We start from the raw sequence: 22,531 nt of genomic DNA on the forward strand, positions 1-22,531 counted from the left end.
CTTACCAGTACTATTACAACAAAAAGAGCAACAGTTTATTTTTAGGTGGCACTAATATTAGGTTCACCCTAATAGTCTGAATAGAGCTATTGACTGGGAAGCGCTGGTTTAATAAAGTTGGTTTGGTTGAAAGGGGCGGGAGGAGCTGGAGATGGTCTGAATAGAGCTATTGACTGGGAAGCGCTGGTTTAATAAAGTTGGTTTGGTTGAAAGGGGCGGGAGGAGCTGGAGATGGTCTGAATAGAGCTATTGACTGGGAAGCACTGCTTCGATAAAGTTGGTTTTGTTGAAAGGGCGGGAGTAGCTGGAGGAAAAAAACAGGTCGTTTGTAGTTTGAATGGTAACTGCGTACCAGCTTTGCGTTCAGAGTGGCACTGCACGCTGACAGTTTGCAAGAACAGGTATGTTTTCTGGGTCAGAACAGGGGTAAAAGTATTTGTGAAGAGATTTTTGTTAGGTATAAATTAATTTTAATTTTGGTAAGGCTGTTGTAAAACTTTTATTTGCTTTGTGGAGCAAGATTTGTTGAGAACGTTTCGGCAGTCTGCTGACACTTTGAAAGAACAGATCGAGCGTCATAGAGAATGTTTGAAATGGGCACATTACTAGCCAGTTTATACGGCGTTTAGTGGTGTGAACGTGAGAATGGGAGCCCTTGCTGAGATGTGAGAGAAGCAGAGCAAGACACACAAGGATTTTTTAGAGGCTGCAGCATCCGCTGGAGACATTAACATTAGCTGGGGCCCAAACAGAGACAGAACAATGTTTTAGAGCAGTGGTTCTCAACAGGTGTGTTGCAGGGCCAACAGATAGCTGCCTCCTTATCAGTCTGGATGAGAGTTGATTGACTTCTTACATTGGGCCTGATGGGAGGCTACTCTCGCTTTCTTCTCTTCTTTCTAGCCCAATGGGAGGCTGTTTCCTCCTCCATCCAGATCAGAGCGAGACATTACCAGGTCCTGCTGTTCTGGTCCTGATGGGATGCAAACTTTATCTTCTGCTGAGTCTGGGAGTGATGCTGCTGATAATCTCTTCACCCTGTGGAGGATGGGAGAAAGGAGGTTGGGGATGCTGGGAAGATAAAGTTGTTGGGGCTGCTGAGCAGGAAGGGGTGGGGAATGGGGTCTGGGTAGCTAGACAGGCAGGGAGATGGGATGAAGGGGGTAGGGAGAGTCAAGCAGGGGAGAGAGGGACCACAGGGAAGATGATGTGGGAGGTCAGGAATGCTGGGCAGGGATATGAATGTGAGTGGATGTTTGAAAGGGAGTAAGGCTGGATTTTAAAACATACGCACATGTACGCCCGATTTTATAACAGGTGCGTGCATGTTATAAAATCCAGGGTCTGCGCGTGCAAATGGGTGCACCTTGCGCGCGCCGAGCCCTATCTGAGCCGTGCTGCCTTCCCCTGTTCCCTCCCAGGCCGCTCCGAAATTGGAGTGGCCTCGTAGGGAACTTCCTTTCCCCCCTACCTTTGATGCTTTCTTTTTTTTTATTTCAAAACTTACTTTAGCCCTGGGGCTAAAGTAAGTTGAGTGCGCCAGCTGAGCGGCCGTGCAGAGGCCTCTGGCCAAGCCCTTTCACCTGCCCTGCCCCTTTTACAAGTGTCGCCGGGCCTTTTGAAAATCCTGACCTTATTGGGGAAAACTGAAGGATGATGGAGATATGGGAGTGACAGGAGGTGCAAGAGCCATAATATGTCCGTTTTGGGAATGTGCATTTCTTTTCTCTTTGTACTTTGCTTAGTGTAGGAGGATATGTATTTGTTTCTAGTTCTCCAGTATTGCACTGCATGCAGAGTGACTTTTTGAGGTTTCCATTCCAGTTTTTGTCTCCACGTTTGTAATTTGTGGTCTTTTATTCTGTCGTTTGTGAAGGTCGGTTCTGTTTGTTTGACTGAGGTGAGGTATTTTATTAGTAGGTAGGGATTTGTATCAATCTTCTTTGTTGTGTTTTCTCATTCTCAGTAGGACATGCATTGGTGCTGCACTGCTGCCTTTTCATAGGAATGGCTATTGCTATTTGAGTTCTTGGAATTAGTGTTGCAACGGTATGGAAGGTTTGCTACACATGTGCTGAATTTTTTTTTTTTAAGTTTTGTATTTTACAATGCACCTGGTAGTATGGGAGTTTGTGTTTCTGTTAACTGAGACAGCATCAGAATCGGAATATCTTTTTTTATATAGCAAATTGAAATATCCTAGTTCTGCTCTGCATCCATTGTTTGCAGATGGATGCTGGTTCCTGAGGATGCAGAGTATATGTTTACATTTAGCCCCATGATGATCGTGTTCAGTGTGTCACGTCTGTAAGCATTATCTGCCATGTGTGTCCCAATAGAAAAAAGGTTGAGAACCACTGGTTTAGAGGCAACAGATCACAAGATAGCCGACGCAGTGTCTTTGTTTGAGAAGAGAATGTTCAACACCACATGTGCATTAAAATGCATTATTTAAAATTTCCCCTGAAGAAGTCTTAGTAGAAGGTGAAACAAGGGCCTTTGATGGGGTATTTTGAAGAGACTGTGGCCTGTACAAAGTTGAGGGTGTTTTGAAGATATGGAGCTCTGTACAAAGTTGAGTAAATAAGTTGGTGGATCTAAGAGACTGTTTGAGCTGGGATGGGGTGGGGGTTGTCACAGGTAGCTCAGCCCCTTTTAATGGTCAGATACTTTTTCAGTATCTACATTTCAAGAATATTGAACTAATATGTACTCCTAGAGGTAACCTGGGTCTCTTTCCAGGCTATACAAACACCTGCTCAGCTGAGGCCAGGCACCTAGTGTGCCTGGCATGAAAATTAAAAAAAAATAAAAATTAAAAAACAAAACAAAAGCTAAATCAATAAAAGTTCTACCCTGCACTTCTTGAGCAGTCAGCAGCAGAGAAAAAGGAAGAATTGGGGATGCCATTACCCTGGCATGGAGAGGCTTTGAGGTTGCCCTTGCTTGTCTAAGGCACGACCCTGAGAGGCTCATGGTAGGATGGGCAAAGGTGTCTTACTGTCCTCATGCAGACCAGCTATGCTGCAGGACTGCCTGCTGCCCAACCAGGGAAGGCATGGGGAGAATAAAGGGGCCACCCTAAATGTGCAGTGTGAGTGTATAAACTGAGGGGAGGGGAAGAGAGCACTCAATCTACTGCCCACTGGGCACAAACTGTGGTTCGGAAGAGGACCTTGCATTCTGGGGGACTTAGCCCAGTCAGTTCATCTCCCCTGGTCCCCCTAGCTATCTCCTTAGCGATACTCAGGAGGAAGGTGATATGATGATCTTTTGCTTGTGTGGGGCCCCTTCCCACTGCGGGCCCATATACAAGGAGATGGGGATGAAGTTTAGCCAAAAGCACAGCAGAAGGGAAAAGAGGAAGGAGAAGGAGTAAGATGAGGACAGCACAAACCAAAATGAAAAAGGTTGTCCTGTTGTCCACGAAAGGGAAAAGAGGGTGTCCTTCTGAGAAAATCGAGATAAAAACCTGCTGGTGGCCACAGCATTGAACATCAGTTCTGGCTTTGGTTCCTGGTATACCTGGGAGTCAGCTCTGAGTAGAACAACTCCCAGCAGGTACCATCCTCGCCCCCCAACACATCCCGCCCAAGGTGTGTCGGGAGGCGAGGACGAGGCATGCACAGAGTGGACTACTAGTATGTAGAGCTTCTTTTGCTGAATGGTGCGGAAGAGCTCTGGGGCTATTTCCCACATCCTGCTAAGACTTTGGGCTCAGGGAGGCTGAGACCAAGAGGGTTCCACCTGTGGCAGCCTAGGCCCTATAAGCAGGACCAGGGGCTGGGGGTGCAGGTGGACGGGGACCCCCGGCCTGCAGAACTCTCTCTAAATGAGCAAATGTGCTGGCTGAGAATGATCCTCTGACCATCTGGATGAACCGTCCTTTCATAGCAGATCGTTGTCACTCAGGATTCGACCAACTGATGTTCCATGGTCTGATCTCTCAGCTTCTCCACACCCAGAGAGGAGGGATCTGGAAGAGAAGTTTGCCTGGAGAGTGCATCACCAAGTTAACCAGGTATCTGATCACATCCAGGATGCTCCAGGCCTTAAAAATTTCACGATAGAAGACCAGCAGTTGCGAGAGGAAATGGGCATGATCTCTTGCTTCAGTGATAAACAGCTGCTAGTCGTACTGCGGTTCAGGCAGTGGATGCTATCACAGAGTGAGGCCTGGAGGCGGAAGGTGTGTTTCTTACTCTTCAGGCACATTACACATTCAGCTGCCCTTTCTTAGGGGGAGATTCAGGACACTTGCAGAAACCCAATGTTTCCTGCCCGCCCAGAAAAAATCCAGGTTTTTCGGGGTTTGGGCAAGAAATTCCAGGGTCAGGCTCAGAGCAGTGAGGTGGTGCCACAGCATACTGCTCACCAGCTGGTTCACCTCTAAGACCCTTCCACAGTAAGAAACTAATCACAGCAAACCTCTCCACGAGCTTAGGCAATCCTCATCCCGCTCTCTAAGTTCCAGCCAGTTGATGGAGGCTGAAGCTTCCATGATGGACAGATGGACCCCAAGTACTTTAGGGTCTCCCTGCCCCATGAGAAATTCTCAAACTGGCAAGGGAGGGTGTTCTCCCCCCCCCCCCCTCCTTTTTGTCCTGTGAGAAGGCTTACATCCTGTCCAAGTCAGTTGGGTCCTAAGCCATGAGATGTATGTCTGCGAAGGCCAAAAGGGTCACCACCAAGTTGCACTAGCCCACTGAACAGCCTGCATAGCATGCACAGGAACAACTTGATGGCTAGCACATACAGCTGTCCTGAAAGAATAATCCTTGACACACTCCCTGCCCAAATGTCTGAGGTGCTGCCAAGGACCAGTTCACTTTAACCAGGCACTCCATGCTCAAGTATAGGAAGCGGAGAAGACCCACAAAATGGGGGCTGAACCCAGATGCCTGCAGGGTTCCTATGAGGTAATTGTGATCCATCCTATCAAAGGCCTTCTCTTGATCGAGAGACAAAAGGGCCAACGATAGGCCAGACCTACTAGCTGGGTGAATTAAGTCCCAGAACAAAAAATATTATAAAAAATAGTCTAGCCTGGGACGTGTAGGTCTGGCTGGATGGATCACCTCTGCTGGCATAGATGCCAGCTGCAAGGAGAGCACATTGGCTAGGATCTTATAGTCTGTGGAGAGCAGGGAGACCAGTCACTAGTTCCTTATGTCTTGTGGATCTCCCCCTTAGGTAAGAGGGTCAACACTGCACAATGGCAAGATAGGGCTTCGGCCAGGACTCGCTGGAGATCAGGTCCAGCATGTCAAAAAAAAAAAGTGACTAAAAAATTCTGTAGTCAACCTGTCAATGCCAGGAATTTCCCACATAGCATCCAGCTGAGGGCTTTCGTGATGTCCACCAGACCCAGGGGATCAGCCAGCCAGTCTTTGAAGTCCTTGCTGACTATGGGAAGCCCTTCCCACAGGGCCTGGCAGGCATCTGGATTGACCGGGTCCAGGGAAAAGAGCCGAGTAAAACTCCCAAACTCTGGCCCTGAACTTTCCTGGTTCCATGAAGAGGGTCCCTTCCGCAGATAACAAGCTAGTTAAGTTTCTTTTTCCCTCTCCTCTTGTCCAGCCCGTAGAAGAAATGCGAGCCATGATCCATCTCTCTCCTAGGAGTTGCATCTGTGACTGCACGTATGCCCCCTTTCTCACTAATCCTCGAGGATTCTGAGGGTACGCCTTTTCTCATACTAGAGACGCAGGCCCTGTGCTTGGACCCCTGCATTGGGGAAGTGTTTTTCTAGATCGAGCACTTCCCATGAGAGCTGCTTGATAGTTTCCACTTCTCCCTGTTCATGGCAGATGACCTTGAGGTGGATTTTCCCCACACTCCACCACTGACCGACTGAGGTAAAGTCTGCCTCCCGACAGTACCAGTTAACCCAGAAATCTTGTACTTTTGCCAAAACGTATTAAAGTGCCAGTGAGTGGCCCTTGGCTCAGCAGGATTGAATGTTACTCTCACGGCCACTAAGTTGTGGTCTGAGAGGGGTGCCACTTCTACAGTGCACAAAGTAGCTCGAGATAACCAGTGTGAAAAATACCACCATCAATCCAAGACCAATATATGAGTCTCCGCCCCACCCATCCATGGGTGAAGCTGGAAGCTGCTCCCATGTGCTGCTCACACCAGACATCAACCAAGAAGAGATGGACTGTTTCTCCTAGGACCTTTGCAGGAGTCTGATTGCTCTCTTGGCCATTTCAGTCAAGAGAGCTGAGGGTGCAGTTGAAATCACCCCCCCCACCCCCCAAGGGCTGTCTCCTCCTCGGAGTCCATGTCCTCATGGAAAGTTGATAGATGGCGAAAGAATGTCACTTTGTTAGCTGTGTTCGGAGCGTGCACATTCATGCAGTTAACAGTGCAGCCCCAAATCTGCAGCTGCGCATGTAACATTCTGCCCGGCACAGTGACTCTATAATTGACCACCTCGGCCTGTAGGGAATGCGAAACCAAGATGGTGACCCTGCCACTGCACTAGAAATGTGGCTGAAGGCCATCTTGCCGCCCCACCCCAGATGCCAGACAGCTTAAGCATCTGGAGTGGTGTGGGTCACCTGTTAAAAGGCTATTGAGTACATTGGTGTTAGTAGAGCTATCCTCTCTCAAAATATGTTCGGGCACATGCTTGGTCAGCCCCATCACAGGACCTCCAGAAGCATGCATGACTAAGCCTCATCACATTGACAGAGACAAACTTCTACACTCGCTGGACTGTAAAAGAGCATTAACTTATTATAAACGGCGAACTCATTCTCCATCCAGACCTTCTCAACTATTCCTCTCCTTCAGTCCAAATAACCTGGGTCAACTCATCTCGAAAAGAACCATAGCGGGTTGGTTATCCCAATGCATTGAATTCTGTTATAACAAACGTTCCACTAAATTAAACAACAAGCCTAAAGCGCACCAGATACATGCCACAGCAGCATCTGTTGCCCACTTACGAAAGGTTCCGCTACTGGACATATGCAAAGCGGCAACTTGGTCTTCCCTTCATACCTTCACATCACACTACTTTATTGAAAAACAAGCATCTTCAGATGCAGCACTGGGTTCAGCAGTCTTGTCAACCCTTGATAATCGATGAGACTGTCTACTCTGCCTAAGGGTTGGTGTCCTGAACTTAAAAGCCATACTACATGGACATAACCTGGAAGCTTGGGACTCCCAGACAGCATGGCTAATTCAGCCCTGCTATGGAAGGGAAAAAGCAAGTTTGCTTACTGTAAGCGGTGTTTCCGTAGATAGCAGGATGAATTAGCCATGCGATCCCTCCCACCTCCCTAGACAGTCTAAGACTATTCACCTACTTTTATCATACATCTCGCTTGGCTACAAAGAGACTGAGGAGAAAATGGAATCATGCGGGAAGATGACCGCGCAGCCGCAAAGAGTTAAAACTCTGTCACTACCTAAGAAAAACTCCGCCTACTCCGGTCACGTGCACGCTCCCAGACAGCATGACTAATTCATCCTGTTATCTATGGAAACACCGTTTACGGTAAGCAAACTTGCTTTTACGGTGCAGCAGATGCTACCATAAGTAGCTTGTTAGGCAGACTGGATGGACCGTTTCGTCTTTTTTTTTTGCTATCATTACTATGGTATTGCTATTTTTAAATCATGCAGCAGTCTTATATGTTTAAATATTAAGTCACTTTATTGATTTCCAACAGAGATATATATAGAATCATTATTGTGTAACAAATATAACAATGATAAAGAAAGATACATCATCAAGAAATATCCTACACTATATAGTACGATCAATTAGTTCACCATAACAGTATTTATAAACACAAACAGTTACTTCATCATCTCACTAGTAGCTTCACATCGGAAGTCCCCAGTACGATCGAGCAGGAGCCTCGGTGTTATGGGAAAAAACCCTGGGCAGCACATCCGCTCCACAGGTGAGACTTCTGCGGGTCCTTGGGAATCCCCGATCTTTATTGTGCTGTACAAACAAGTGTGTGTGCGAAGAGAGGGCAGATGTTAATCTAGGCAGGAGCAAGTTTCAGCCACCTGATGTTGGCTAGACGTCCAGTGGCATGGGAAACCCTCCCTTGCCTGCGGCAACATTCCCACCTGTATACACAGCATGCAACTCTGGGTGACCTTACTTTGAGACCTTGAAACATTATAGCACATTAACACTTTATCTTACACTATGGCTGCTGAATTTTGAGCATTTCCATAGGGACTTGTCGTTTTGCCCCAGTGCAGCTCTTTGCAGTCCTTTGTATGCAGAAGATAACATTACAAGCTTGCTGTCTTGCTGAAGCGGGCCGCTTATCTTTCCTGTCATTGTCCATGCACATGTGTGTTCCTCCATAGCATCATTGCCAGTTTTTTTTTTTTCCTGAGCTGCCTCTCAAAGCCCCACCTTCCCCCAGCTTTCACCTTATTCACTCAGGGCCTGAGCCTTCTACTTTTATTCAGTTGATATCAAATCACTAAGATTAACATAAAAATATCAATTGTTCTTCAAATCCCTCCCATCCTCTTTTCTTTCACAAACTGAATCTTGGTGCTAGCAATATTATACAGTTTACGCAGTAGGATTTATTGGGGGGGGGGGGGGCTAGCATGGAGGAACAATTGCCTCACCAGCAGTACTGCATAACAAACTACATCATTAAATAGTGGATGTGGGGTGGTGCCGAGGGTATTTAGCCCAACCTACATATAGAATTCTTCCTGCACAATGTGGAAGAAAGTTGCACAGTTGGATATGAAACAGAGTGATCTGAAACATATTTTGTTAGTTGTACAAGTGGTACACAATACCTTAAAAGACAAGGTCTCAATTTTTGCTCACTAAATGCAACAATACTCATTTCATTCTTATAATTCTTCTTTTATTAATGTATTAATTTCCTCAACCATAAAAATACCATATTAAACAATCATCAAATATTCAAATATTTTAAAACCACCAACCATTCATTCATCCCGATTCATACTGCACAACAATCATACACACCCCGACCCTATAAACCTTAAATATATTCAATCAGTTCAATCAATTTCTCAAACTGTATTTTCTCATTGCTGTCATTAATCAAAAAGTGCTCTAAGCCCTAGGGCCACGTAAACATTTATTGCCATCGTGTCTGCACTTGCATGACATCATTGTCATTCCTAATGTTCTCTTTGTTCGTATCACCTACATCAGCAATACTCCGCTTTCTTGTCGATTTATACATCAAGGTCCATTTCTTTTTCCTATGCAGGAATTGTACTACTTTTGTATAAAGTTGTACAAGTGGGCCTGCTCCTCTCCTTCTTGGTTGGGCAGGAGGGTAGGAAGAGACAGGCAGTTGTTTCTGCGCCATACTCTTTCCCATTCACCCTCAGGATTCATCTGCTTCCCTCAGGTTGGAATCATTGTTTCATAACAATGTTATTCCCAGACAGCCCATATTTGGAACAGTGATTTTAAAGAGACTGAAGGAGGAAGGGGAAGAAATCCAGCAAGCAGTCCATGCCGTCATCCTCAAGGAAATACAAAGATAGCACATAGGTTGTAAATATTACTGCACACAATATTTTACATTTTCAAAAACCATAAGACTTGCCATACTGGGTCAGACCAAAGCGCCGTTAAGCCCAGTATCCTGTTTCCAACTGAGGCCAATCCAGGTCACAAGTACCTGGCAGGATCCCAAAGGATAGATGTATTCCAAGCTGCTTATCCCAAGAATAAGCAGTGGATTTAATAATGGTTAACGGACTTTTCAGGAACTTGTCAAAACTTTCTTTTCTTTTTTTTTTTTTTAAATGCAGCTACACTAATGGCTTTCACCACATCCTCTGGCAACAAATTCCAGAGTTTAATTATGCATTGAATAAAAATAATTATTTCTATTATTAGTTTTAAATGTATTACCTAGTAACATCGTTGTGTGTACCCTGGTGTTTACTCTTTTGAAAAGTACAAAGAACTGATTAACATTTACTCGTTCCATTCCACTCATTATTTTATAGATCTCGTATCATATCTCCCCTCAGGAGCCTCTTATCCAAACTGAAGAGTATAACCTTTCATCATAGGAGCATTGTTCCGTCATTTTGCTCGCCCTTCACTGTACCCTTTCTAATTCTGCTATATCTTTTTTTGAGATGTGGTGACCAGAACTGCACACACTATTCAAGATGAGGTCGCACAATGGAGCGATACAGAGGCATTATGATATTCTGTTTTATTCTCCATTCCTTTCCTAATAATCCCTAGCATTCCATTTGCTTTCTTGGCTGATGCTGCACTGTCACTGAGCAGAAGATTTCAATGTATTTTCAACAGTGACACCTAGATCCTTTTTCTGAGTGGTGACTCCTAATATGGCTACACAATGCAAGGTTCCACAAATTGGGTTACTCTTCCCCAAGTGAATTCCACATATTTTATGTCAAAATAACACAGTATAATAACTGAGTAATTTTATTACAAAACTGAAATATTACTCAAAGTGCAGAATTGTGTGTGATTTTGCCACAGAATTTGTCTAGGAGTATTGTGGACCACCTAAATGGCCAGAATGTCTCTGCGCTTATGTTGATGGGGCTGGCTATTGGTATAGGGGTTCCTGGCAGATATAAAGATGATATATATATCCTTGGTATCTCTCTCTCTCACTGACAAATAGAGCACACACATAATGTTCAGAACACAAATCAGACTCTGGCTTCAGAGGAGGAGAATGTGATTCAGTGCACTGCTGCTCTCCTGCCATCTTGACTATCAGCAGGTGGAATTGGGTCTGAGAAGAAAAGGAAGACCTGAGGGGAAGAGAGTCCCTTTAAAAATAACTGCTGAAAGAAAAGAACTTTGGAAATTTGTATGCAATTTTGTTTGTTTGTTTTTTTTGATGAATTGTTTTAAGTTTGAAAGCCCTTCTGACTTTGCCATGTCCACAGTTAAGCATACTAATTTCATATGTACTGATTCTTATCAGGAGCTCATGCAGACATCTCCAGATTGCATGGCAAATATGAATTCAGCATAGACAACTGAAGTGTGAAGGAAAAAAGTGTAAATTATAACAAAAATATTCGATCCAAAAATGAAAGGGGTGGGGTGTAGGAATAAGACCACAAGAGGGTACACAGCAGAACCAAGAAACTAGTAAAGATTCACATTTGGATATTTTTGTTAGAAATCCAGTTATAAGCTTTGACTCATTATTCCGTACAGGCTTTTAGTGGAAAAGCTGAATGTAGTTATAAGTCCAGTGTGAGAAGTATACCTTGAAGGTATTTTGTTTCTCTTGAAATCATGTTTTATATGCCTGTAAGCATACTTTTATTTGTTGATTCATAATTTTAAATTTTCCCAAACAAGTGAAGTCCTTTCTTTAAACCATATGTGAATGTTTTTGATTATCATAGTACTTTTTTTTTTTTTCTTTACAGGACTAGGATTTGACTGCTGTAAGCCACAATGGATGGAGCAAAAGGTTTCAAAACACCTTGTAAGCAGGATGAGAGAAGAAAATCTGGTAAATTTAATGTTTAAAACATAAGCATACCCAAACAGAACTTATCCAAAAAAAAGTTTTTTTGGATAAGAAAACAGGAAACAGAGAAGGATTAAATGGTCAATTTTCTCTGGAAAAGGGTAAACAGTGGAGTGCCTCGGGGATCTGTACTTGGACCGCTGCTTTTCAATATATTTATAAATGATCTGGAAAGGAATACGACGAGTGAGGTTATCAAATTTGCGGATGATACAAAATTATTAAGAGTAGTTAAATCACAAGCAGATTATGATACATTACAGGAGGATCTTGGAAAATTGGGCATCCAAATGGCAGATGAAATTTAATGTGGACAAGTGCAAGGTGTTGCATATAGGGAAAAATAACCCTTGCTATAGTTACACAATGTTAGGTTCCATATTAGGAGCTACCATCCAGGAAAAAGATCTAGGCATCATAGTGGATAATACTTTAAAATCGTCGGCTCAGTGTGCTGCAGCAGTCAAAAAAGCAAACAGAATGTTAGGAATTATTAGGAAAGGAATGATTAATAAAACGGAAAATGTCATAATGCCTCTGTATCGCTCCATGGTGAGACCGCACCTTGAATACTGTGTACAATTCTGGTCGCTGCATCTCAAAAAAGATATAGTTGTGATGGAGAAGGTACAGAGAAGGGCAACCAAAATGATAAAGGGGATGGAACAGCTCCCCTATGAGGAAAGGCTGAAGAGGTTAGGGCTGTTCAGCTTGAAGAGAAGGCTGAGGGGGGGGGGGGGATATGATAGAGGTCTTTAAGATCATGAGAGGTGTTGAAACGAATTGATGTGAATCGGTTATTTACACTTTCGGATAATAGGAGGACTAGGGGGCATTCCATAAAGTTAGCGAGTAGCATATTTAAGACTAATCAGATAAAATTCTTTTTCATTCAACGCACAATTAAGCTCTGGAATTTGTTGCTAGAGGATGTGGTTAGTGCAGTTAGTATAGCTGGGTTCAAAAAAGGTCTGGATAAGTTCTTGGAGAAGTCAATTAACTGCTGTTAATCAAGTTTACTTAGGGAATAACCACTGCTATTAATTGCATCAGTAGCATGGGATCTTCTTAGTGTTTGGGTAATTGCCAGGTTCTTGTGGCCTGGTTTGGCCTCTGTTGGAAACAGGATGCTGGGCTTGATGGACCCTTGGACTGACCCAGCATTGCAATTTCTTATGTTTTTAAAGGATATCATTACACTATAGAAAAACTGATCCTCACACTGAAAATAACTATACCAATAATATATGAATGAAAGACCATCATACCAGGCATTATCAGGTATTTGTATTCACATGCTTAGTCCATCTGTCTCATACATAATCATTTGTCTATTGAGTGTCTCATAATTTTTCTTTTTTTTTTATGCACTAAAATGTTTTATCAATTCTCAATGGTTGAAGGAAATCATAAAACAATTTTTATATTTTTTTTGTCCTTATCATAGTAACAATACCAGTAGTTATAAAACATCTGCTTTTATAATGCCCCTTCAATTCGCCCGACACGGGACTGTATTTCAAACCAACAGTGGTTCTTCAGGAGAATGTCCAATTCATAAATTCTTCACATGGCAGTGTCTCTTGTAATTACAAAATGGCAGTGGTAGGATATAGCTGCAATATATAGGCTGAGGCAATCAATTCCAGTTCTCCAGCTTCAGAGGGGCTGAAGAGGATGGAAGGCTCATAAGGATGTAGTTTCTAAGCAGGGATCTAGGACCATTTAGTGGCTGACCCAAGGGGTTCCACATATGAGACCAATAATTATGTATGAGGCTGATGGACTAAGCATGTGAATGTAAATACCTGATTATGAATGTTATGGTGGTCTTTCATTCATTTCATATTATTCATTTAGTTATTTTCAGTGTGAGGATCACTTTTAAACAGGCATTTTATAATTCTAAGGGTGTGATCTAAATTGCTAATATGGGGAAGTCCATCATATTGCTATAAGTAACAGATTAAGCCAGCAGTCTTATTAAATACAGTTCACTGTTTCAATCTGTTAGATTCCCTGCTTATGAATTTTTATTTTTTATTTTATTTTTTTTTAGTACCTGTTGCATAGTAATTTGTTTCAGCTGTTGTAAATGAAATTCTCTGCTCTTAAACTGGTATGAAGCTGTTGGCTTAGGATATACAAATCTGGCTTCGGAGGTGCAAACCAGTCTGGTTTTCAGGATAGCCACGAAGATCCCAGCTCCAACTTTGGAGCTGGGATCTTCATGAGCCAGAGCCTTTTCTGCTAAAGTTAAGTCCATTTTTGGTTGTTATCTGTGCTTAGAAGTAGGGCATTATATTTGCCAAAACTAGTGCACTGTCTGTTAAAAAGAAGCACAACTGAAATAGAAATTTGGGAGTGCTGTTAGTCTGCTTTACCTGTTTGACACCCACCCACCCCTAGGTTTGTGTTTCTTATATAACCTGCCTAAATTCATAAATGGCAACAAGGTAAATTAGTATTTCCATAATTGCTATTCATCAGACAAATTACCAAAATGAGGTCTATCCAATGCAACTGTTGTGGAGCCTTTATATTGAGGGTAATCATATGGAAACTTAAGGCTTGCCCCATTTGTTCACCACTCTTTACCTTGGAAGAGGAGCTGGCTGAAGGTAAAGCTGAATTAGCTTCAATAAAGAAAGTCTCAGCCACGGTACATTATTCAGAAATTAATTTCCCAGTACCACTGAATAACCAAAAGTCAAGGAAAAAGAGATTTACTGTGGGCTCAGGTAGGATAAGACCGGTGGCCCACAGACACCCATTATTGACAGCTGTGCAGCCCACAACTCTACCCCCCCCCATTCACACAAGGCATTGAGAAGCTTAATTTAGACCTGTGATCCGGAGACACACACTGTATCAAGTGCAACAAGTACAAAATGCCTTCTCTGTATTAAATACTGAAGAAGTTCTTGAGGAAAAGATTGAAATGTTATCTGAAAAGAGAGAAAAAACCCAATGCACACAGAAATTCCAGATCAGAAACCAAAGGAATAAGCTCACTGTGATGGATGACTCTGCCATCAGAGGCACTAATCCTTTCCCTTACACAAAGGCAAAGGGAAAAGTGGATAATAAAACTCAACTAAAGAGGTCACAAAAGGAGTCCAGAAACAGCAGTAACCTGAATGAAGAAAGCTGGAAAGCTATGAGCACAAATGCTCGTAGTTTGGGCAATAAAATCCCAGATCTGCAAGCCCTAATGGTGGAGGCGGACTTGGACGTTGTTGCTGTCATGGAAACGTGGTTTACGGAATCTCATGACTGGGATACGGCAATACCGGGCTATAACTTGATAGTGTCTAATGATATGAAGTCTGCGAAACAATGCGACAAGGCGATAGCAAAAGCCAGAAGAATGCTGGGCTGCATAGAGAGAGGAATATCGAGTAAGAAAAGGGAAGTGATTATCCCCTTGTACAGGTCCTTGGTGAGGCCTCACCTGGAGTACTGTGTTCAGTTCTGGAGACCGTATCTACAAAGAGACAAGGACAAGATGGAAGCGGTACAGAGAAGGGCGACCAGGAAGGTGGAGAGTCTTCATCGGATGACATACGAGGAGAGATTGAACAATCTAAATATGTACTCCCTGGAGGAAAGGAGGAGCAGGGGTGATATGATTCAGACTTCCAGATACTTGAAAAACTTTAATGATCCAAAGACAACGACAAACCTTTTCCGTCAGAAAAAAATCAGCAGAACCAGAGGTCACGAGCTGAGGCTCCAGGGAGGAAGACTAAGAACCAATGTCAGGAAGTATTTCTTCACGGAAAGGGTGGTGATGCCTGGAATGCCCTTCCGGAGAAAGTGGTGAAGTCTAAAACTGTGAACGACTTCAAAGGGGCGTGGGATAAACACTGTGGATCCATCAAGTCTAGAGGGCGTGAATAAAGAGGAGGCATTCAAACACTGCACGGAGCGGCAGTAGCCACAGAGGCATTCAAACACTGCACGGAGCGGCAGTAGCCACAGAGGCATTCACGGAGCGGGATGCCAGTGGCCAGTAGTTGGTGTTCCACCTTCACGGAGCGGAAGGATGGAGGGCTGCTATCTCCAAAAAAAAAAAAAACCAAAAAAACAAACAAACAAAAAAAAATAAAAACAGGGGTGTGTAAGAGTATGGGGTAAGGGTGTGGCCTGCTTGTTACAGCGGTTGCTACCCCTAATTGAGCTGGACGTTCACTTGGATGGCGATACGGCGCTGCTCTCTAAATTGGTGGTGGGGTGGAGGGGAATTAGGGCCGGAGGGTACTGGAAGCCAATAGTAACAGGTGGGAGAGAAAAAAGGGGAAAAAAAATGGATAAAGTGCGTAGCTTGCTGGGCAGACTACATGGGCCATTTGGTCTTCTTCTGTCGTCATTTCTATGTTTCTATGTTGCGATTTAATTATACATATTTAGGACTTCTGTTTAAGTTTTAATAGCTAAAACACTAGTTCAAAAAATAAACAAAGTAGGTGTTAGATAAACATTAGAAAAGCACCATTGCCTCCCCCCCCCAAAAAAAAATCACCCTATGCCTTCCCTTTGCCTGCTTTGAACCCTTTTATTCTGTTTTTGTACGTGTTCTTATGACTCTATAGACCACCTCCTCTCTCCTCCTGCAGTTTCTGCTGATCCTGACAGTGAGCATCAGAGCTAGGAGGAAAAAGAAAGAATGATCAAAAGTGGAGGTTTTAAGAGTGGTGAGGGATGCGCTGTTGAAGGGGGGGGGGGGGGGCGCGTGTGAAATAATTCAGAAAAAACATCTTTTTATTGGCATAAAACTAAAGTAGATTACAATTTATAAATGTCTGTGTTTATTTTTAAAGACCTAAAATCAGAATCTTTCATTTTCGTCCCACCAAACCAGTCCAAACACATGGGTTTTACTCCCTTTCCAGCAGATGAAGTCAGAGAACAATTAGTTTGACATCACCCTTTAAGGTCCCATGCAGCCTATAGCTCTCCAGTATTGTCTGTCACCAGCAGATGGTAAATATACAAGCCCATGCACCTGAGAGATTTGTGAGAAATTGTTCCTAGATAGTAGAGTCTAGTGGTCTTGCCTCCCAGTCAAGTAGGGCTGAGCAGGGGGTGGGGGGTTCAGTGGCCTGCAGGCTATGGGGGAGGGGAGAGAGATTTTGATATCCGCAGGAATCTGGCTCCCTTCCCAAATTAAAAAAAAAAAACAACAAAAAACTGAGAAGCTGCCAGGTGTGATTTTTGGCTTGTTTATCCTTGGGTTGGTGGTTTTTTATTTTTGGAAGAGCTTAGTAGGCATAGCCCTGTGTTTGCCTGTGTTTGTTGAAAAAAAGTTAAAAAGACAAATCGAGCTGGCCAGACTTCAGATGCCCATAGATGGGTCGAGGAGAACAAAGGCAAAATTCCACCACAATTCTTCCATGATCATTTCAGGAAAGACCTGTTGAGAGGCACTGAGCAGCATAGCCTTTCTGTGTAGATGGCAGCCTTGGCTGAGCATGGAAAGCACTGTGGAGCCACCATGGGAAATTCATTGCTACTGGCTAATGCCTTTTCATGCTCTGGGGAAGCCCCCCTTTTTGATGGTAGATGCCAGGGGTTGAGCTCCTTCAGTGTAGTGCCCAAGTGTCTGTAGTACCTGAATCAGCTGGCCTCTACATGGGAGAAGTGCCTTGACTATGCTGCACTCTAGCATAGACTTTGGGTCCAGGATAAATCTTTCTCCAACAGGGCTGAAGAATTGGGTTTCTCAGGGATTGGGGGTGGTCTAGATAAGCTGAAGGGACTTTGCCCTTCCCAGTGCTCCTCCATGCCTTTCTCCCCTGAATTTGTGCTTTTGATGCATCAGACTTTTTGTCTGAAACAGTGTCTTTCCTTGTATCTTTCCCTTCTTTCCTGCTTCTCAGGATCCCAGTATACTGGTTCAGGTGAAGAGGCCCATATAGGAAACAGAACTGGACCTGGACGCTCTGTCCTTTGCCTTGGGGTCAGACTCCTTAAAGATTGGTTCCAGAGGACAGTGATACTGGTGAAGGAGGCTTGGAGGAGGGAGAGCTTCCATCAAATGAGGTGGATGACTGCCTGGTTGTCTCTTCAAGAGAGATGAACTACTTTCAATGATTTTGCAGGCCATAGTGAACTTAGGCATAGCCAAGGAGCATATGAAGGACTGCAAGTATACTGGGGATCCAATCCTGGAAGGACTTTGAAGACCTGAATAAGCCTTTCCCTTATATTGTGTGGTTAGGGCCTTGATCTTGGTGGAGTGGGATGCTCTGAAGGGTATCCTCAAGGTAGGCAGAGTGATGGCCAGGTTGTACACCTGGCTACTGAAGAACTGAAGAAGCTTAAGTTCCTGAAGGTTGATGCGCTGGTCTCTGTGGTCATATATAAGACCATGATTCTAGTGGAGGGTGGTGCAATACTGAAGGATTCTCAGGAAAGTAGAATTGAGGCTCTCCACAAATAGTCCTTCGAAATTTCTGCCTTAGTGTAGCAGGCAGCAGTGTGAAGTGGATACAAGTCCAGACTGCACCAGATACAGCGGCTTCTGGTGGGTATCATGGAGGGAAATGTGAATCCCAGGGAGGCTTTGAGATTAGAGGGCGGGGTGGCTTTCATAGAAGACACCCTTTACAACCTCATTAGAACTTCCATGAGAGTTATGGCTGCAGCTGTGCAACCAGACGCTTGTTATGGCTCAAACTGGTCAGTGGAAGCAACTTCTAGGGCATGTCTGAGCAAACTGCCGTTTCTGGGGAAGCTTCTTTTCAGAAAGGACTTTAAAGCTGGTGAAGGACTTGGGAGAAATAAAACCCCAGAAGTAGCCAGAGAATAGACCCCAGGGGTTCTCTTGAATGGAGCCAAGTAAACCTAAGTTCTGGGAAGTAAGACACTGTTGTCCAGGAAAAGGATCTTCCTCCTCAGTGTAGTCGCTTTTTATTTTTTTACATTTCTCAACTCTTTTGTGGGCAATAAGAGGTGTAGGGAAGGAGATACTGGGCTGCCATAGGTTCCAGAGGTACCTAATGAGAATCAAGGGAAAGGATTCACTCCCCAATCCTGCAAATAGGTGGACTGCTGTCTGACTTTTGTAAACTCAAATCACAATGGATCACTGGCTCCTGAGCATTATAAGGAACAAGTTCATGTTAAAATTGTGTTGCCACGTCATGGATGCCTTCATTATTTCCCTCTGTCATTCTCCAACAAATTGAGTAGGAGTAAGATCCACCTAAGAAGTTTACTCCAGTTGGCAACTGGGGGTCCAAAAAAGGTTTTCCACTACATCGTGGTCCCCAAGAAAAAAGAACCTTCTATTTTATCCTGGACCTAAAACAGATCAATGACCCTCTTTGGTTGGTGATAGTTCCTCACTTCTCTGATCTCTCGGAAGCTTATCCCCGTATATCATCTGTCCAGTTCATCATAAATGATTCAGGTTTGCAGTCCAGGTAGTTTTGAATGCTTATTTTGGGCTAGATGACATTTTCCAAGATGATGGTGGCGATAGCTGTGGTGCTTCACAAGGAAGGCAATTTAGTCCACTCCACCCCTATCTCAATAACTAGATGATCTGAGCGAAATCTGCAGAGAAGAGCTGGGTATCCACCACTCAGATATTTCAACTTCTTCCGGATTAGATGGGTGATAAATTTTGCCAAGAGTTTGCTGGTGCTAACCCAAACCTTATACTGCGTAGAAGACCTCTTTGATACACAGAAGGGGAAGGTTTTCATGATGATTAAAAGTATTACCAAGCTCTGCTCTCACATGTGGAAATTGCTTGCGATGACACCTTCCAGGGTCTTGGGCTATTTGCAAATCCTGGGATCTATGGCAGTGGCCCCATGAGTTCAGAGACACGTGTTTGTTACAGAGATCTCTTCTTTCTTATTGTAGAGCTCAGTCGCAGGACTATAAAGTGAAGATAGCCTATCTTGTTATCTTTCAATCAGAACCTGTTAAAAAGAGTGGAATTAGTTCCCATTTTAGATAATTGCTAAAATAGACATCAGTCTCTAAGCAGATTGGCGGGGTTGGGGGGAGTGAACTGTCAGAGTTGGACAACTCAGAGTCTCCGGAGTATAACAGAGGCAAGATGGTCCGACTTCCTGGAAATAAAGGCTATAAGAAAAGTCTTATAGAAGTTTTTGCCAATATTCTGCAGAAGGAGAGTACAGATTTTCTTATTGACAATGCCAAATATGAATCAGCAAGGAAGCACCAGAAGTCTTCAAGTAGCCCTGAAAGTGAGTATCTTGATCAGATGGGCAGAAAAGCATCTGCAAGCAATCTTGGCAGCTCACATAGCAAGAGTGAAAAATGTGCAAGTGGACTATGAGTAGACATAAGCCAGATCCGATGGAGTGGGAGCTAGTGAGCTTGGCCTTTTCTGCTGTTCATATACACAGGTGAGGCAAACTACTGATGGCCTTCATGGCTTCTATGAGTTATGAAGGGAGCTTGGACGATGACAACGACAACTACTTTTACTATTACTACTCCGCACTGTACAAACATACAACATGACTGCTGATAGCATAGGGGTTCATCAGGGACTGATAGTTCTGGGGCTTTGGACTACCTATATAGCCTTGGTCCCCATTTTGTTTTACAGCATTGCTATTCAGAGGAGAAGGCTGAGAAACGGATATTCAGAAGAGGTCATGGCCACCTTGCTTCAGGCTTGGAAAAGATCAATCTCTCATGGAAGGTGTTTGAGACTGATACTGTTATAATTGTGTTGTGTGTCTGCTGCTGTTGTATTGTGAGACGTATGTTTTTGTTTAAACTATGTTGATTTATTGTAATTTTGTTCAGGACAGCAAAAGTTGAATGTAGCAGAATTACATTTTTAAATAAGTGCTGTACCAACGCATGTGTTCCATTGATTCCATCCTTTTAGTAGAATAGTGTGCAGAAGGGCTTGGCGCTGAATTTCCTCAAAGTGCAAATGGCGGTAATTACCTGTTTACAGAGGATGGATTTAAGGAATAGCTTTATCTTTTCTCATCCAGACATTTCGAGTTTCCTGAGATGTTAAGCATCTCTGACCTCACGTGATAGCGACTATATCCTCTTGAAATCTCAGCTTGATACTTTGGGCCTTGTGTGTGGTTCAGTTTGAACCCATCCGAGGGACAACAATCAAGGATCTTGTACTTAAGAACATTTTTCTGGTTGTAATCTATTGAGTGAGGTGCATTTCTGAGTTATAGGCCCTGTCATATAGAGAGCTGCTGCTGACTTTTTTTTAAGACAATAGTGCATCCATTTATATGGTTCCATCCTTGCTTAAGGTGGTATCTCCATTTCATGCGACCTGAGTGGTTTTTCTTCCAGCCTTCAAGAGGAAAAACAGAGAATTTTAAGGAACATCACATTTTAGTTGTGCATAGAATCCTGCTGCAATATCTAAAGGTCATGTAAGCTTTCAGAATATCTGATTACATGTGTTATTTATTTATTTGCAGTAATTTATATTATACCTATTATCAGGACCTGTTCTAGACGGATTCCAGCATAATACAGGTTATAAAACATAACACAAAAAACTAGAATGACACAAACAACTAAAAACACAAGACAAAATAAAACAGCGACAATAAGGCAACATCTAAACGTTGCAAAGTTATTCATTGTAATACGCTTAATAAACATCTCATATACAATTAGCAAAAGCTTCCTGAAATAAATACATTTTTAAAAGCTTCTTAAAAGTCTTAAAATTCTCTATCTTGTGGATAGATAGAGGGAGAATGTTGCAAAGACTGGGGCAGCAAAAGAGAGAGCCCACCTACCTGTTTCCTTCAAATGTACCTGCTTCAAACTGGGTGTGGATAATAGGCATAGGTTTTCGGAGCACAAAGCTCCGGGCATAGTGTAACATTTCAAAAGCTCAGCTAAAGAATGAAAGAATGGGGAGACTAAGATGGCCGCTGCACAGAATACACGCTAGCATCTTGCCTCCTCGAAGGTCTTTTGATTTATGCCTATTTCTCTGGAATTTTCCTGTCTGTTCTTGACTCATCATGCTTCACACAAAGAGAGAGGCAAGAATTAGAAATATTACTTCTACTCCTGTTTCTGTTTCGCGGCAACCGAGGATTGATTTGATACTAGCGGGACCCGTCTACACTCAGCCCGGAGGGAGGAGCCACGGGAGGATTCAGCGAAGAGCAGATGCTAAACCTCATGGCAGAAGAAACAACTCTCAGCCCCGCGCGCCAACGGTTCCCAAGCCTCCGTTTGAGTCCTCGAGAAGAACAGAGGACGCGGTGAATGAGCTAAAAGGGAAATCTGCCTCAGAGGACCTCTATGCCCCGAGAAGAATCTGCGAGTATTCGCAGACTTCGGTGAGCTCAGTGTTTCAGAGCTCCACAGGATCGAAGGTAGAGGAACAGCTAGGTAATGGCGGAGGAAAGGGCCCGGCAGAGTCGGGAGAAAGAGATCCAGTGATAAAGGTAATTTACCATCAACCTTTATTGAGACCTTCCACGATTACTCTGGAAGAAATATGGAATGTACTTACTTCTATGGATAAATCTATTAATGCCTTGACTGTAATGGTAAAGGAAAGCATGACTAAGGTGCAGTGCTTAGAAAGTAAAGTAACTGTTGAAACATCAGTAAAAGAAATGGAAGTCAAAATTGAAAATTTGAAGGAAGTTCAAAACAATTTGGTTAAATCAGAAAATACATGTAATTGGAAAATACCGAAAATGAAATGAGAGCTAACCTAATAATATTAAATTTCCCTAAATAAAAAAAATGGTTTCACCTCGGGATCTATTCAAAAGTTATTTGATAAATGTTCTTAAATTTCCTGAACAAGCTATTCCAGCTATATCAAGATTATATTATATACTGTCAAACAAGATGGAAAGTACGATCTGCAAAACCAATTAAATGAATCCCTGGTAAATTTAAATGCGATCTTAGAGATGTCTCAAGAAATAATTATAGACTCTAGAGCTACACTTTTGGTTACTTTCACTTTCATCTCTGAGAGGGATTTAGTA

General features: G+C 43.3%; 1 protein-coding gene across 3 annotated transcripts in view; it reads left to right on the plus strand.

Moving 5' to 3' along the window:
- The first annotated feature begins 211 nt into the window (after positions 1-211).
- Positions 212-22,531, plus strand: part of PBK (PDZ binding kinase) — a 178,771-nt gene continuing 156,451 nt past the window's right edge. The window contains exons 1-2 of one of the 3 annotated variants that reach the window (XM_029596228.1): positions 212-401; positions 11,428-11,513. In XM_029596228.1, coding sequence (XP_029452088.1) covers positions 11,456-11,513 — 58 coding nt within the window. In that variant the 5' untranslated portion in view covers positions 212-401; positions 11,428-11,455. The remainder of the gene's footprint in view (positions 402-11,427; positions 11,514-22,531) is intronic. The other 2 variants (XM_029596227.1, XM_029596226.1) reach the window with 2 other exon arrangements.

The sequence above is a fragment of the Rhinatrema bivittatum genome, chromosome 3 (assembly GCF_901001135.1).
Source record: "Rhinatrema bivittatum chromosome 3, aRhiBiv1.1, whole genome shotgun sequence".
Lineage (NCBI taxonomy): Eukaryota > Metazoa > Chordata > Amphibia > Gymnophiona > Rhinatrematidae > Rhinatrema > Rhinatrema bivittatum.